The sequence below is a fragment of the Wickerhamomyces anomalus genome (assembly GCF_001661255.1).
Source record: "Wickerhamomyces anomalus NRRL Y-366-8 unplaced genomic scaffold WICANscaffold_8, whole genome shotgun sequence".
In the NCBI taxonomy this organism is placed as follows: Eukaryota; Fungi; Ascomycota; class Saccharomycetes; order Phaffomycetales; family Wickerhamomycetaceae; genus Hansenula; species Hansenula anomala.
The window spans coordinates 372,889-388,904 of NW_017567117.1; the positions used below are offsets into that span (position 1 = coordinate 372,889).

Below are 16,016 nucleotides of genomic sequence, written 5' to 3' on the forward strand. Positions count from 1 at the left end.
TTTGTCTAACACCGATGGTCTAAGTCCCTAAGCCCACTGTTGCCAGAGATAAGCGCCTCGATTAGGCCTCAAATCCACCAATCAGAGAAGACTTCAACGCTGAGACTCTAATTCTCAAGAGCCTAATTCTTGGTTCAACTGATAAGGAAAAAAAATTGAATCTGCTGAAAATCGAGAAGCTTTGAGATGGGCTTGAGCAACGAGAAAGTGGTAAAGAATGGAACTTGAACTGGTGTATCTGGATGCTGGATGATAACTACTATTAGATCGGTCCCAGGATCTACTGATTGTTATTCCTTGTGTTCTAGTCGAATTTTGATGAAGTCTAGTGGGCCCTTTCCAAACAGCTCATTCATTTCCGACGCAAGATAATGTGTTTACATTGTACATTTCAAGACAAAAAAAAATTAAACTACTCAGTATGCGTCTGACTCTTGGTTGGCTCCATAATATAAAGCTTCCCTCATTCCCAATTTTCGCACCCTTACTTGTTTCGCTTTTTCCAAAGTCCCTAAATTGTTCACTAATTATCAATTATAACCAAGATGTCTGATTTCACAGGTGAACCAACTGGTACTGGTACTGGTGGTGACTCATTAACCACTGATATGAATAAACAATTTGATTTAGCTAACATGGCTTGGATTGGTGTTGCTGGTGTTTTGGTTTGGATTATGATTCCAGGTATTGGGCTTTTATATTCTGGTTTATCAAGAAAAAAGCATGCTCTTTCTCTATTATGGGCCTCAATGATGGCTGTCTCTTTAGTCTCCTTCCAATGGTTCTTTTGGGGTTACTCTTTAGTCTTTTCACATAATGTTTATGGTCAATTCTTGGGTTCATTACAATTCATCGGTTTGAGAAACGTTTTAGGTGCTCCATCTGTTGTTTCAAGTGTTCCTGATATCTTATTTTGCTTCTTCCAAGGTATGTTTGCCTGTGTCACCGGTTGTTTGATGATTGGTGGTGCTTGTGAAAGAGCTAGATTAGGTCCAATGATGGTGTTTTTGTTCATTTGGATTACTGTTGTCTATTGTCCAATTGCCTGCTGGACTTGGAACCCTGAAGGTTGGTTAGCCAAGTTGGGTGCTCTTGATTACGCTGGTGGTGGTCCAGTCCATATCAGTTCAGGTCATGGTGCTTTAATCTATGCTTTGATTTTAGGTAAGAGAAATGATCCTGTTGCTGGCAAAGGTTTACCAAAGTATAAACCACATTCAGTCACATCAGTCGTTTTAGGTACTGTCTTCCTATGGTTTGGTTGGTTTGGATTCAACGCTGGTTCTGCTGGTAACGCTACTATTAGAGCATGGTATTCAGCTGTCTCTACCAATTTATGTGCGGCTGTTGCAGCTTTAACTTGGATGTTTGTTGATTATTTTAGATCTGGAGGTAAATGGACCACAGTCGGTTTGTGTTCAGGTGCAATCGCAGGTCTTGTGGGAATAACTCCTGCAGCTGGTTTCGTGCCAGTCTGGGCTGCTATTCCTATTGGTGTTTGTGTTGGTGTTGGTTGTAATTTTGCTGTTGATTTGAAGAACTTATTGCGTATCGATGATGGTTTAGATGTTTATGCACTCCACGGTGTGGGAGGTGCTATCGGTAGTGTCCTTACTGGTATTTTCGCAGCTGATTACGTTACTGCTACTGATGGTGCTACTGTTATTGATGGTGGTTGGATCAATCATAATTACAAACAAGTTGGTTATCAGTTGGCTGCGATCTGTGCTACTATTGCTTACACATGTACTTGTACTTCCATTATCTTGCTTGTTCAAGACAGAATCCCATTTTTGAGATTAAGATTGAGACCAGAAGAAGAAGAATTAGGTACTGATAACGTTCAAATTGGTGAATTCACTTATCAAGAAGAAGAAATTTACATTCCAGAGCCAGTTAGATCTCATACTTCACAAAGAGAAGCTCCAAAACACAACTTGATTGATGATCAAATCAATACAGATGGTACCAACTCCACTGGTGAAGTTGAAAAGAAATCTGCCGTTTAAGAGCTTTCTTCGTTTCTTCCCTAATGATAAATATATATATACCAGTGTTTTTCTCAATTCTCAAAAGGCTTCATGTTTAATAATAACTAATTTTAATACGTTTATATAATGATCATATGTATACGTAGCTTGAAACTGCTTTCTGTCCAAAGTATTTGATTATAATATCAACGATAAGATACATGATATAATTGGTGCTCACTCTGTTGTCAATAGCTTTACGTACATAAAATTGATTGTTCACAGAACTTTAAAGATTAATGTGGTTTATTGACACGTAACACTTGGCAACGCCGGTGATCACATGACTGGAATGTGAGTTATTCAATAGATGATGACGTTCTTTTGAGGACGTCTCAACATTCATTTTGAAATTGAAGCGTTCAGATTTGCCTGCTAGTAGTGGTGTATTCCCAGGTTTCCAAGCTTACTCATGGTTGTTGGAATTTGGTGTATAATAGTGTTAATGATCAATCGCGAAACGACTATGGTCTTTTGGAGTATCTAGTAGGAACTATAAATGGTGAAAGTTTTTGATAACCTGCAAAAAACTATGAGAGATTACAAAACGTATTACTTTCCAAGTGATCAAGCATTTGCTTCATTCAACTTTAAAGTATCTCAATGATTCAGGCTATCGACGCTAAAACAGGCTAATTTTGCATGCAAAAGTTGGATTTCAATCGTTCGATTTCTATGAAGATATTGTTCCACCTGAAATATATATGTTTATAATATATATGTGATGATCTATTCTGCACTTGAAAGTTAGCATACGTTTTTGCGACCGAAATCAACTATGAGATCGTGAAAAAAAACCGGCCACTCAAAATTCTCATTTTCAGACAGCATTATTCAACACACTTTGTATTAAAAACATCTATTAAAAAACGTTTATACTAAATTAAACTGGACACTCTATACAATGAGTGCAGTTTTAGGGTGTTTTGAGAAATTTTTCCTCAGTGGTAAAGATATACCCTTATTTGTTTTATAGATTATTGATAACTACATCGTAAATATTCTTTAAATTTTGAAACAAAAAACCAAACAGCTTAAAATAGACATAAATTATGCATTACTATAAACTTTAGAGATCTTAGATTATAAGCATATAGTTGTAAATATTCTTATCATATATTATTGATTTGTTATTTTAGTTTGAAAATTCAGTCACGTGACCAAGGCCAAATTAATAATATCAATACAATACTACTAATTGCTAAATTTATATAGAACTAGAATTGTGTCAACGACTCCGAAGATCGAGCGTGATCGATTCACATATATATATTATATAATATATTTATAAATATTGATACAGTTTAAACTGCTTCAAATTCATGTCTTAATTGAGCAGATGCTAGTGCTGATAGCACTGCACGTCGAGAATTATTAATATCGACCCTAGCATCACGTAACAATAAAAGCATTAATTTACTGTGCCAATGATAAATTATGGGCGATTTTGTCACTACAATCCTTTTGAAGGACCGGCTCATACGTCTGGACTCTGGACGCCATGGAAAAATAATATTGATTAATGGATATTCTTCAAACTCCAAAAGCCAATTCACCCAGCTAGTAGAAGACTTTCAAATCACCTTATGCGCAGGCTGTAGCTGAGCGACTCTAGGGTCCCAAATCAATCAGCCCATATAGTACAAATCATCTAGATGATTCGTGATGTCTAGTGATGATACGCAATCTAATTGATAAGGAATATTATCCCACAGTCCAAATGTAATCAAATCAAACAAATTGATCTCAAAGGTTCTTCTCGATAGAACAATAGCTTGAGGAATCCTATAGTGAGAAAACAAAAATACAAACCATTATTTTATTAACCAGACGATTCACCGTAGATTGACTTGATCAAAATTTAAAAACCGTTGAAACGTTGTTGATCGTAAAATTAAACGTGATTAGAAACTGTGGCTCCGAAATGGTGTTGGACGGAGTTAAGTGTGAAAAATATTTATAAAACCGAACTATGTTGACTCTTATCGAAATCGAAAGACTTTTGGCAAAAAAAATAGCTTACACGTACTATAAAACCCTCTGAAACTGTGTTGGATCAAATACCAAATATAGGCTCAAGAACTAGTTGCTCATAGGTTCACGGTAGTTCAATCATGAATCCTTCAAAGATCAAAGATATAGCTGTTATCGGTGCAGGTCCGTGTGGAGCAGGATTCACAAAAGCTTTACTCGCTGAAAATGCTTTCTCCAAGATCAAAGTTTATGAACGTCGTGAGAAGTTTGGTGGACTATGGAACTATACACAATTGAAGTCAAAATGCAAAGAACAAGTTGTCAAAATACCTTCAATCAACCCGAATGAATCTGTTACAAAGATAAATGCTGAAGGTGAATCATTTTTCGAATCACCTGTTTACAAATACCTTGATGCAAATGTTCCTAAAGATTTGATGGCTTATAATAATTTCCCATTTGATGATAATGTACCACTATTCCCACGTCATGATCAAATTTTGAATTATATTGAGAGGTATTCTAAAGAAATCACAGATAATGTCAGTTTTAATGAGGAGGTCACAAGTGTGAAATTTATCAAGGAAATTAAAAAGTGGCAGGTTATTTCCAACTCTTTGAAAAACCAGGAAAAGACAACTGAACTTTATGATGCTGTTGCAATTGCCACAGGATCTTATGACAAACCTATGATTCCAGATGTCCCAGGGTTGAAAGAGTGGTCAGAAAAATACCCTAGCTCAGTACTACACGCAAAGAGCTATGATGAACCTGCACAATTTTTGAAAGATGGAACCATATTAGTTGTTGGTAATTCTGCTTCAGGTGCCGATATTGCTTACCAATTAGCCACTGGACTGGATAGAACCATTTACAAGTCAATTAGATCTGAAAACCCTTTACCAGCTGGTAAAGATGACAGAATTAAAGATGTTCCAGATTTATCAAGCTTTGACCCAATTTCAAAGACAGTTCATTTCAAAGATGGATCCAAGTTGGAAAATGTTGATAGAATAATATTTGCAACAGGTTACTTGAAATCAATTCCATTCATCAAAGATGAACCATTAATCACTGATGGACAAAAAGTTCATGGTTTATACAAGCATTTAATTTATTATAATAACCCAACTTTGGCGGTTATTGGTCTTCCAAGATTTGTCCTACCAACAAGATTAGCTGAAACACAAGGATGTTGGCTGGCAAGAATCTGGTCAGGAAGAATTGAGCTGCCGCCATTAGAAGAAATGATTAAGTTTGACAAATCAATAACTTGTGAAGATCGGAAATATCATGATTTGAATTACCCAAAAGATGTCGACTATTCAAACGAGCTAAACGAGCAAGTGAAGAAAGCAATTGGTGATTATGGTTATTTTGCAGTTCATTGGGATGAAGAGCAGACCAAGATTAGATCAGCTATCAAACAGATCAAAGAAGGCTACATCAAATACATGAAGGATAAAGGTAGACCAGCTTATTCTTTGAAAGAATTGGAGGATGCCAAATATTTTGAATACCCAGATCCTGAAGCTGAAGATAAATAGACTTATGATAGAGTAATGTAATTAGACGACTAAATCGTGATGTAGGATGATGGAACATGTTCATGAAAACCGATCAGATTGAGTTTGACACATATTAATCAAGTCGAACTATATAGGAATTTGAGAAACGGAATTTGACGGACCAAAAGAATCTGATGTATCAAAGCTTCATTGAATTCATTTAACCATTTAAAAACTGTAAGTTATGCTAGTATTAGTTATATGTCAAACAAATGCACACTATCAATTTGACACGATGCTATGACAGCTCAGATCTATCGACATCTTGCACTACCGCGCGGATTCTGGACTAGATCACTTATCAGCCACAACCTGTAGCAATTACCAGCTACAAAGCTATCAGATGTAGTTCTGTACCTAAATACCATTCAATACATCAGCACAGCTCAATTGAATTCTGGCGGGTGTATGGTTTCTTAAATGTTTATTGAACTTGAAGTGATCAAGTTCTGAATTCGCGAACACCTATGGATTTTTAACCGATTGCAAAAATCTCTGCGTGAGCACCCACCTTCCGCAACAGGCAGGATGGAGCAGATAAGCATCGACGAAGCATTGAATTAGGAAGGGAATTACGCTCTGGAATCTCTGGCCACCGTATCATACGAGTTGTGCTCTGGTATGAGAACAACTGTCCACTATTTTGCTCGTTCGATGGTTGGTATTTAAACAACCTGTTAGCCCTCATGAACATACACAGACTACATGGCTTATATGAAAGCTGTCACTTTTGTCATAATAATTCAACCATGAATTCCGTCACTTTCACGGGACCCTCTCGCTATTTAAACGGGAGGTTTTTTCTTGCCCAATTCACTTTTGATGCGAAAGATAACGGACTGTTCTTATCAAAAATTTCATCACAACGTCAAAAAAAACTTGACATGATAAAGAAATTTTTGTTAGCCAAAGCACAAAGATACACACAATACTTTACAACGTCAGCTAAAACTTTGAATTAAACCTTGGTGAAGCAGAATTATTATTAGATGATCCCCTTTTCACAGGGTCCTGTTGCGCTCAAGATGCGAATGCACCGATCTCGAGCTTCTTATTGGATCAAAACGCCCAACTTTATCTACAAAAACCTGCAGTTCATGAAGGCTCATTCGGTACGCCAAAGACGCTGTTTGCAATATCGAAAGTGTGTGTCACTTTAGTGCGTGCTCCATAAATTGAAATGTTAGATTTCATAATCGTATTCTTGGCCATGTACTTGAATCATGATCCTATCTTGTTCCAATTACTGTATGGGCCGCTTGCTAGTGAATCATGGCTTATCAGCTTTCTTGAATAGCCACTAAACACCGCTGTGTAGCATCCATCTGTATATAAACATCCCTTGAGAACATGATTCATCATTATCGTGAAACGTTCAACTACCTTAGCAGAACATCAAACAGACACCTTCTTGAAGCTTCATTTCTCACCAAAATGTCACTTTTCAAAAGAGTCATAGAAAACTATGATGAAGAAGTTGCATCTCTAGTGCCAGCAGATATGGCTTATGTTGCCGTGGCCACTGTTATGATCTTGGTTATTACTCCAGGTATTGCACTATTCTATGGTGGTATGTTACGTGGTAAGAATTTCATGACTTTAATTATACAATCATATATGGTTACCTCTTTGATCACTATTCAGTTTTATTTATTTGGGTTTTCTTTAGCTTGTTCAACAACTTCTTCAAGTGTTATTATGGGTAATTTTACTTTCGGTGCTTTGAAAAATGTTAGTGCAGGACCTTTAGCTGAAGGCGGAACAATTCCAGCTATTTTAACATTCACATTTAATGCAATCTTTGCAGTTTGTACTGTCCAAATTTTCCTTGGTGCTATCTCAGAAAGAGGTAGATTATTACCTTCTTTAGTCCTTGGTTTTGTTTGGTGTACATTATGTTATTGTCCATTTGCCTATTGGACTTGGTCAGCAAATGGTTGGTTGTATAAGTTAGGAAGTTTGGACTTTGCAGGTGGTGGTCCAGTCCATGTTAGTAGTGGTACTGCCTCTTTAGCTTATTCATTCTTTTTAGGTAGAAGAAAAGGTTGGATTGACGGTAAACCACCAAAATTCAAACCATATTCACCAGTCTTGTCATTCATTGGTTCTTTATTGATTTATTTCCCATGGTTATTCTTCAACAGTGGAACTTTAACCACAATCACCACACCAAGAACTTTATACATTCTAACAAATACTCACTTGGCTGCCTCTTTTGCAATGGCAACTTTTGTCTTTTATGATTATGCTGTGACAAAGAAATGGTCAATTCAAGCTGCCGCTGAAGGTTTAATTGTGGGTCTTGTTTTCGCTACTCCAGCATGTAAGTATTTTTATTCTAGGTAAAATCAATCACACAAAGAACAAAACTAACATTTTTTTAGGTGGATGGCTTGCACCATGGGCTATTGTGGTTGGCTCTATCTTCACAGCACTTGTTTGTCGTTCAACTTACAATATTCATGCTTGGATGGGTATTGATGATACTTCACACTCATTCAATGTCCATGCTTTAGGTGGTGTCTTGGGTTCACTTTGTACTGGTGTCTTTGCATCCCCAAACATTGCAGCAATGGACGGTGTCACTGAAATTGAAGGTGGTTGGATCTTTCACCATTGGAAACAAGTGGGTTACCAATTAGCTGGTGATGCTGCCATTATTTCTTGGACTTTTATCATGACATATGCTCTATGTTTCATCATTGATAAGATTCCAGGTCTAAAAATGAGAGTTTCTGAAGAAGCAGAAGAAATGGGTTTGGATCTCTATGAGATGGCTGAAACTGCTGATCCATTCATCAAAGGGTTTGAAGATAACTCCCATGTCGAATATTTGACTGGAGAGCAAGCTGGTTCTTCTAATTCAAACTTGAGTAACAACATTGAGCTTGGTGATGTCAAGCGTCCAGTTCCAGCTGAGGTTTAAGAGCTGTGCTCCTTCTTTGTATTTTGTGTTTAGCTTAATATTCAACTAACTGTTTATAAAGGAAAAGATGATAGCTTGTAACTGAAAAAACTGTTGGTCTGCCATAGAAACACGGCTTTATTTCTTTTCGCGAATTTGATTTTTTTTTTCGAGCACAAGAAAAGGTAAACATGAAAATTTGGCACCTCTTCTCTATCTAATAAGACGAACGCCACCCTTTATCCATAAATATCTTAACCATATGACTCTATGGTGGTCAAGGGAAGGTTTTCCAGGAAGGCACCACCTCCAGAGATAGTGATACCCAAACTTCATAACACATTCATCTCAAACATCGCTGCTCTTAAGAGAAAACCAAATCAACAAGAAGCGTTGAATATTCTTTATGATATTGCAAATACAGTGACGCCTATTATGAAAGAATATGGGTTCAAGGTTCGAAACCTCTGTGAATTTTCACCAAAGGCTGATAATTTATTAGGAATGAATATGAATAGTGGGTTTAAAATTTTCATTAGATTAAGACCACCTCATAACGATAATGTTTTTTATCCAATGAATGAACTGATTGGAACAATGTTACACGAGTTGACTCATAATAAACATGGTCCACATGATGCTAAATTTTACAAGTTATTGGATGAGTTAACCACTAAACAAGAGATGATTTTAGCTAAAGGAGGTCCTGTTTTTGAGCAAGCGCCATTTCAGGGACTTGGTAATAAACTTGGGGGAAAAGAATTGACAAATGTTCGAGATTCAAGATTGAAACGGTTGGATATTAAATATGAAGGCGGTGTTAAAAAACTAGGTGGAACTAGTGATAAAAAGGCCGATTTGAAAGATCTTGTCAGAGAGGCTGCAATTAAAAGATACGAGGATAATAAATGGTGTCATGGAGCTGGTAAAGGTGATATACCGGATGATGATGAATTGGATATTATTGAAATAGATAGCGAAGATGACATTGAAGAGAATGTGAAACCTGTCGAAAAGAAGCGGGGGTTGGAGTCAATTGACGAGGTTAATAATTCAAAGAAGAAAAAAGAAGAGGTTATCATACTTGATGAATCAGATGAAGAAGTTACACCTATTACTCAGATCACTACTGGAAAAGCTAAATCTATCACACCAGACTCTGAAGTTATTGATTTGACGGATTGAAAAATGTTGAAGTGATTGACTATGGGCACAAATTACAACTGAGTGACAGATCGCATTGTCTACCAGAACACTAGATTCCATTGTCCGAAATGTTAGTGGCCCAAATTTCAAGCAACTGAACTTATCATACGTTTTTAAAGCAGTTTATATTGGCACCCCAAATGGCCTGCTTGTACAAGAAGATAAGAATAAATCAGATGCTCGACAGTCAATCGTTTCGAGATTCAATTGTTAATGGACATTGTTAATGGACATTGTTTGTATTATAAATAGAATAGATAGCACACTGTGACAATGAGTAGATCTAAAAAATTGCTAATGTGAGTGAAACTGCTCGATTGAAGAACCTCACGTTGTTGAAATTAAATTAGTGAATATGTATCGTTTCTCATAGTTAAGATTTCGAGTCTGTGTAGCATGACAGCATGACGACTGTGATCTTACTATGATTCTGATGAATTATAGAAAGGGGTGCACATCAGCCTTTCCAGGTGCAAAGCACGTAGACATCGGCTCAAAAGTTTTGAATTTGAAGGTGTGGTTTTACAGAGTAGGCTGGAAATTGGAATACATCAGGTTTCTGGACTCATATTATTAAAGTTATTTCCCTGAACGAGATTGGCTACAGATGGTTTCAGATAATTTTTAGCGCGACAAAGATTCAGATTCCCTGAGATTGTGGCATGCGCCGATTCTCAAAGCGATTGTTCAACCTTCAAAGTCAAGCTCAAGTTCAACACCCCTAGAGTCTAATAGAGTGAATTTCTTCAAATGTGTGTACGACTGATCTTGTTTAAGGGGTATGTAGAGTGCTTTATCAGTGTGTTGTCATCAAGAAATCCGAGCCAGTAATGGTTGATTGATTGATAATATTTGGGTGGAAATCCAAATTTGACACCCGCAAATTTTTTTTGTTAGAGAGATGAGAATTCAAAGTATGGAGATGTCAAGATGGAGAAAAATCAGTCCATGCGATGAGGTGAACAACATGAGCCTATAAGATCCTTGTCATTGGTAATTTCGGGTGTTTTTGAGATGTATTGTGAAAGTTGCATGAACTTGTAGTGAATGAAGAACAGTACGCGTACACGTTTGAAAACGGTTGGGCTTGGAAAATTATTCGTACAGCACACCCTCAACAGAACCTTCGACAGAAACTAATGTTGCAAGAAACTAATAAGTAACCATACCTAGCTACACTTCAATTACTTCAATGGCTACACTCTACATAGCAATCTGTGACTGTTGAATTTTATTAATTTCGTTCACCGCGTTTGCATGTGGTTCTTCAGCACTTCGGACCGTATCCGTGACACCTACAAGATGCGGTAGGCCCAGCATGCTTATAATTGGCTTTTCTGTGATTGGCTGAAGATCGCTAAAAGCAATTCTTATGGAAGACTCTGACATAAGCACACACGTTGGGGTTATATAATCCGTATAGCGAGAGATGAGCCTGGGATCAAATATCACTAATCGAAAAAGTGTGTAGTCGAGATGGTGTACTTTGTCATGGATCATCTTATCTTGAACAAGCCATTCCAGTGGATGTTATAACCATACTCATAAGCTCACAACTAGGTCTACACGCTCATTAATTTGCAGAAAGCTTATACATCTTCAAACTTAGGTCTTGCTTCATCTTGGATCAAATACTCAAATAATTTATAGTTTAACGAGAATTTTTTTTCAACAACAAGAACCTACAATACCAATTAAGGACTTCATACAAATATGTCGTCTACACAAAGTCCAAACAATCAGAGTGCATCTCCTCCCAATATTTGTGCAGTAACTTCCCCAAATACTCAATCAACTGCTCAAGTATGTTCAAATTGTGCCACTACTAAAACACCACTTTGGAGAAGAGCTCCAGATGGTTTATTAATATGTAATGCTTGCGGTTTATATTACCGTGCAAACAATTCTCATCGTCCAATCAACTTGAAAAGGCCTCCTCATGTCGTCACAGTGGATTCCAATGAATTACATGCTGGTACTTGTAAAGGTGATGGTCGTTGTAATGGGACTGGTGGTGCTGCTGGTTGTAAAGGTTGTCCAGCTTTTAATAATAGAATAATTTTACAAAATGCTTCAACTGTGAAGAGAGAAGATAATGGAGCTCCAAGTCCTAATGATGTCCCAAGTATATCCAATGAATCAACCCCTAAAAGTAATAATGAAAATGTTCAAGTTGGAAGCGTGATTGGTGCTGAACAAATTGGAAATGTTGCTATTGCTTGCACAAATTGTGGTACTACCGTGACCCCATTATGGAGAAGAGATGATAATGGTGATACTATTTGTAATGCTTGTGGGTTGTACTATAGATTACATGGATTACATAGACCTATAAAGATGAAAAGAGGTGTTATTAAAAGAAGAAAAAGAAATCCTCATACTGGTGAATATGAAATTGCATCTGTTGGTAACAAGAAACTAAAGACTGATGACAAAAAAGATTCCTCAGCATCTCCATCAGTATCTGCTAATACTACACCAACCATTCCAACTTTAACACCTGCTAATAGTACTGAAGACCAACCAATAAAATTACCACCAATAAGGATGCTACCTATCAACAATAATGAGAACAACAACAACAATAATAACGACAACACAACTCCACCTACAAATAATTCTTCAAACTATCAAAACAAGACATACCCACCAGCAGTGGACTTCACATCTATGTTTGCCAAACGTTTTGGTTCAAACCAACCATCACCTCAACCATCATCTGCATTACAAAACCAACAACAACAACAATCAACGACTCCACCACCTCAACAAGCACAATCATCATCAGCAGCACCAACTATAATAAGGCGCACCTCGCCAGCATTACATCCTTTAGATCGATTATCACCTACTCTACCTCCAATAATTCAACAAAATATGAGTGTTAGCGCCATGTTGAATAATAATAGTGATGGGAACTATAGAATGAACAATGATTCAAACTCACCTTCTTTTAAAATAAATGAATCTGGTAACAATAAGAGTTCTAATAATGGTGAAAATGGCATTGAAAAGAAAGATAGTGAAGGTGGTGATAAAAAAGATGAGCATAAACCAATCAAGGTGTAATCTTTTCTCTATTGACTTATCATTGTTTCTGGTTTTTTAGTTCTGATATTGTTTCTTCCTCATAGTTTGTTCTTTTAGGGTTGGTGTTGTTCTAGTTTAATGTTTTTTTCAGAAGAATTTGTTTCCATTATTTATCTTACCTTCAAAGCATTTTAAAAAAAAGGTTTATTGCATTAATTAATTATTTGAAGTAATATCATGTTAAAAAAGACGTTGCATTGTTTGAACTCCCGATATAATTAATTGAAGACGTTGATGACCAGAATCTGGCGAACCCACTTCTTTGTAAACGATAATGGTGATAGATTAGCAGACGTACATCTCAAGCGTGAGCAACCTATCGTTAACCATCAATAGTACTCTTAAAAACCTTTGAACATTGTTCTATTCTTATTTCCTTAGACCTCATTATGTGACTAGTGCTCCTCCAGACTGCAGCCGCCGATTTCCATCAGCCACACTCTGAAGTCACGTTCGCGAAAGTGGATGTCTCTGGGTTTTTCTACGGGATAAATTCAAAACATTGGAGATAAACTACGCTTTATCGTTCAACAACCACAACGTTCTTTGCAAATGGCTGACCCACAACAGCCCGAGCAGGCTCAAAATGGCCAAGGTGGTGGGATTATGTCAAACTTAAAGATGGTTGTGTTGGTGTTCTTAGCGGTAAACACTTTTTCAAATTGGATGAACTCTGATAAATCATCATCAAAAAATGTCTCTCAAGGATCTAGCTCATCTAATTTCCCTGTTGATAGTATATCCAATTATAAATTTGATCCCGATCTAGCAAAATCTTCATTTGTTAATATCCAAGAACCTCAAGAGAAATTCATAATTGCAACAAGACAGGATGAAAATGGTACAGTTCATGAATTTGAAGTTAAATCATTCGAACAAGCTTTATATGAAAATTCTCAAAATCCTCCTGTTTATTATGCACCAATTGTGAAAGGCGACGAATCAATAACTTTGGAGTTCTATATTAGTGACGATGAATCTATTGATAAAAATGTTGAAACACCTGTCTTGAAATTAGATCATATTGAACTTGCTTCTAAAAATTCCTTGACTCATCACTTCAAATTCAAGGCACCAGAATCAGTCAAAGCTAATGCTTCACTATACTTGCATTCATATTTGATCTATGATGACGTTGATGTTGTTGGATCTAAAAAGTTTCAATTAAACACCTACTTACCAAAGAAGAAAGAAATCAAACTTCATAAACTAGTTGGTGGTGATGAAGCTGAAGAAGAATTCCAAGAATCTGATGTTGAAGAAGCCTCAACACAACCAATTGCATCATATTGGCATCCAAATGTCACTATTTCCATAACAAAACCTCCTGGACTAATAGATACCAAAACTTTACCACCTCCATTATTAGAGGTTTTCCCGTTAGATCCATTAGATCGTCGTGATAATTTAACAGGATTAGTCACTCAGTACTTCCCAATCATGTATCAAAACAAGTTTTGGCAACTGAAAGATCATATGAATGAAATTAATGCAACAACTGACGAATTAGAACTAAATTTGAGTTTAGATTTTGCCAAATTTTGGAAAATTCAAGCATTAGCAATATTCACTGATGGGTTGAAACAACAAGAAAACAATCCAATGGCTGGTGCTGGACTAAGTGATGGATCTGAAATTGATGCTGTCAAGAAAATCTTGTTGGATACCAATCCTTACTTATTAGCAATTACAATTGCAGTTTCTTTATTACATTCATTATTAGAATTTTTGGCTTTCAAAAATGATATTTCACATTGGAGAAATAAGAAAGATAACGTTGGTGTTTCAGTTCGTTCAATTATTGCAAATGTTATTCAACAAGTTATTATATTATTATATTTGATTGATAATAGTGATGGTACTTCTTTTATGATATTGGCATCTCAAGGGATTGGTATTTTAGTTGAAGCTTGGAAAATCACAACTATCTTGAAATTTGAAATCCAATGGGAAGGTTCAATTCCTAAGGTTTTAGTTAGTGATAAATTCAAGTTAACAGAGACTGAAGAGAAAACAAAAGAATACGATTCAATTGCTTTCAAATATTTATATTGGGTTTCAATCCCATTGTTATCAGCCTATGCGGTTTATTCATTGCTTTACAAAGAACATAAGTCCTGGTATTCATTTATTGTTACAACACTAGTTGGATTTGTGTACACCTATGGGTTCTTGACTTTAGTTCCTTCAGTTTACATTAATTATAGATTGAAATCAGTGGCACATATTCCAAAGAAGGCAATGGCTTATAAATTTGTCAATACTTTCATTGATGATTTATTTGCATTCGTTATTAAAATGCCTTGGTTACATAGACTAGCCACACTCAGAGATGATGTTATCTTTTTGATTTATATTTATCAAACATGGATCTATAGAGTTGATTATTCAAGGGTCAATGAGTTTGGCCAAGTTGGTGAAGATGACGTTGATGTTGAACCAAAAGATGGTGAAGATGTGAAGGTTGAGTCCAAGAAGAAAAAATAGTCCGGAGACAGAGAGTTCTAGACTTTCTTTTGAATTTGAATAGAACTAGTTTTATGAGTAGGTATGAATGTAGAAAGGCTAGTGTCTAATACTAGAGACTAACTACAATGCAACCCATGATCTTTTACAAGCTGAGATAGTCCACCTCAAACCATCTTATAGTCACCTTTGGATTAGTTGACTGGAATTAATTATTTTTGCTCCATCAGATCGAACAGACTAATTCGACAAGTCTCAAGTACTTATAATATACCTTCGAATGATTCAGACGTTAATTTGTGGGTATAAACCTTGCAATATATTATACCAGTACTAGTATACAAATACATCATGAACAATATAATCATTGTGGAGGGTCGTGTACGCCTGCGCTAGCTGTAATGAGCTGAGAAGTGAAGTTCAGGACAATGTATTTCACTACACGACGGTTTGAGCCCGAACTTCAACATCACCTTAAAACAGCCAAATTAACTCAAAACAAGACAAGTATTATTTCCCAAGACTCAAAATTAACAATAAAACTAACTAGAGTAACATACAGTTCGACTTGCTATTATTTCAGTCCAAAATCGGGGCAAAATTTGGATTCAGCGCTCAAAATATGATAAAGCTGTGTAAATTTTAATTTTTCGAAAATTGCCCCCTTAGCTTAGTGGTAGAGCGTTGCACTTGTAATGCAAAGGTCGCTAGTTCAATTCTGGCAGGAGGCACTCCTTTTTATTTTTGGCCGCGAATTTTTCGGTTAGGGCACTCTCA

At 36.4% G+C, this 16,016-nt stretch overlaps 7 protein-coding genes and 1 non-coding gene across 8 annotated transcripts; all 8 read left to right on the plus strand.

Moving 5' to 3' along the window:
- Positions 1-545: 545 nt before the first annotated feature.
- MEP2 (ammonium permease MEP2) lies at positions 546-2,009 on the plus strand (the record flags this gene model as incomplete). Its single annotated transcript, XM_019182492.1, has 1 exon — positions 546-2,009. One exon carries the CDS (start codon positions 546-548, stop codon positions 2,007-2,009), a length of 1,464 nt encoding a protein of 487 aa, XP_019036104.1.
- A 1,224-nt stretch (positions 2,010-3,233) lies between these two features.
- On the plus strand, positions 3,234-3,841 carry WICANDRAFT_98143 (uncharacterized protein). Its single transcript, XM_019186633.1, has one exon. It carries the CDS (start codon positions 3,468-3,470, stop codon positions 3,633-3,635), a length of 168 nt encoding a protein of 55 aa, XP_019036105.1. The 5' UTR covers positions 3,234-3,467; the 3' UTR covers positions 3,636-3,841.
- Positions 3,842-3,918: 77 nt separating this feature from the next.
- WICANDRAFT_59492 (uncharacterized protein) lies at positions 3,919-5,551 on the plus strand (the record flags this gene model as incomplete). Its single annotated transcript, XM_019182838.1, has 1 exon — positions 3,919-5,551. Exon 1 carries the CDS (start codon positions 4,145-4,147, stop codon positions 5,549-5,551), a length of 1,407 nt encoding a protein of 468 aa, XP_019036106.1. The 5' UTR covers positions 3,919-4,144.
- Positions 5,552-6,735: 1,184 nt separating this feature from the next.
- Positions 6,736-8,539, plus strand: WICANDRAFT_98145 (uncharacterized protein). Its single transcript, XM_019186634.1, has 2 exons — positions 6,736-7,895; positions 7,957-8,539. Exons 1-2 carry the CDS (start codon positions 7,007-7,009, stop codon positions 8,496-8,498), a joined length of 1,431 nt encoding a protein of 476 aa, XP_019036107.1. The 5' UTR covers positions 6,736-7,006; the 3' UTR covers positions 8,499-8,539.
- Positions 8,540-8,822: 283 nt separating this feature from the next.
- On the plus strand, positions 8,823-9,452 carry WSS1 (metalloendopeptidase WSS1; the record flags this gene model as incomplete). The annotated part of the gene is made up of 1 exon (XM_019180845.1): positions 8,823-9,452. A coding segment is annotated over one exon (630 nt), but the record flags the coding sequence as incomplete, so codon positions are not given.
- A 1,701-nt stretch (positions 9,453-11,153) lies between these two features.
- On the plus strand, positions 11,154-12,059 carry WICANDRAFT_59499 (GATA-type transcription factor; the record flags this gene model as incomplete). Its single annotated transcript, XM_019182839.1, has 2 exons — positions 11,154-11,595; positions 11,857-12,059. Coding segments are annotated over exons 1-2 (402 nt in total), but the record flags the coding sequence as incomplete, so codon positions are not given.
- A 1,779-nt stretch (positions 12,060-13,838) lies between these two features.
- On the plus strand, positions 13,839-15,200 carry WICANDRAFT_12947 (CLPTM1 family protein; the record flags this gene model as incomplete). The annotated part of the gene is made up of 1 exon (XM_019180551.1): positions 13,839-15,200. A coding segment is annotated over one exon (1,362 nt), but the record flags the coding sequence as incomplete, so codon positions are not given.
- Positions 15,201-15,898: 698 nt separating this feature from the next.
- WICANDRAFT_t145 lies at positions 15,899-15,970 on the plus strand. The gene has a single exon. It is a non-coding gene; the product is annotated as a tRNA-Thr (tRNA).
- The last annotated feature ends 46 nt before the right edge of the window (positions 15,971-16,016 follow it).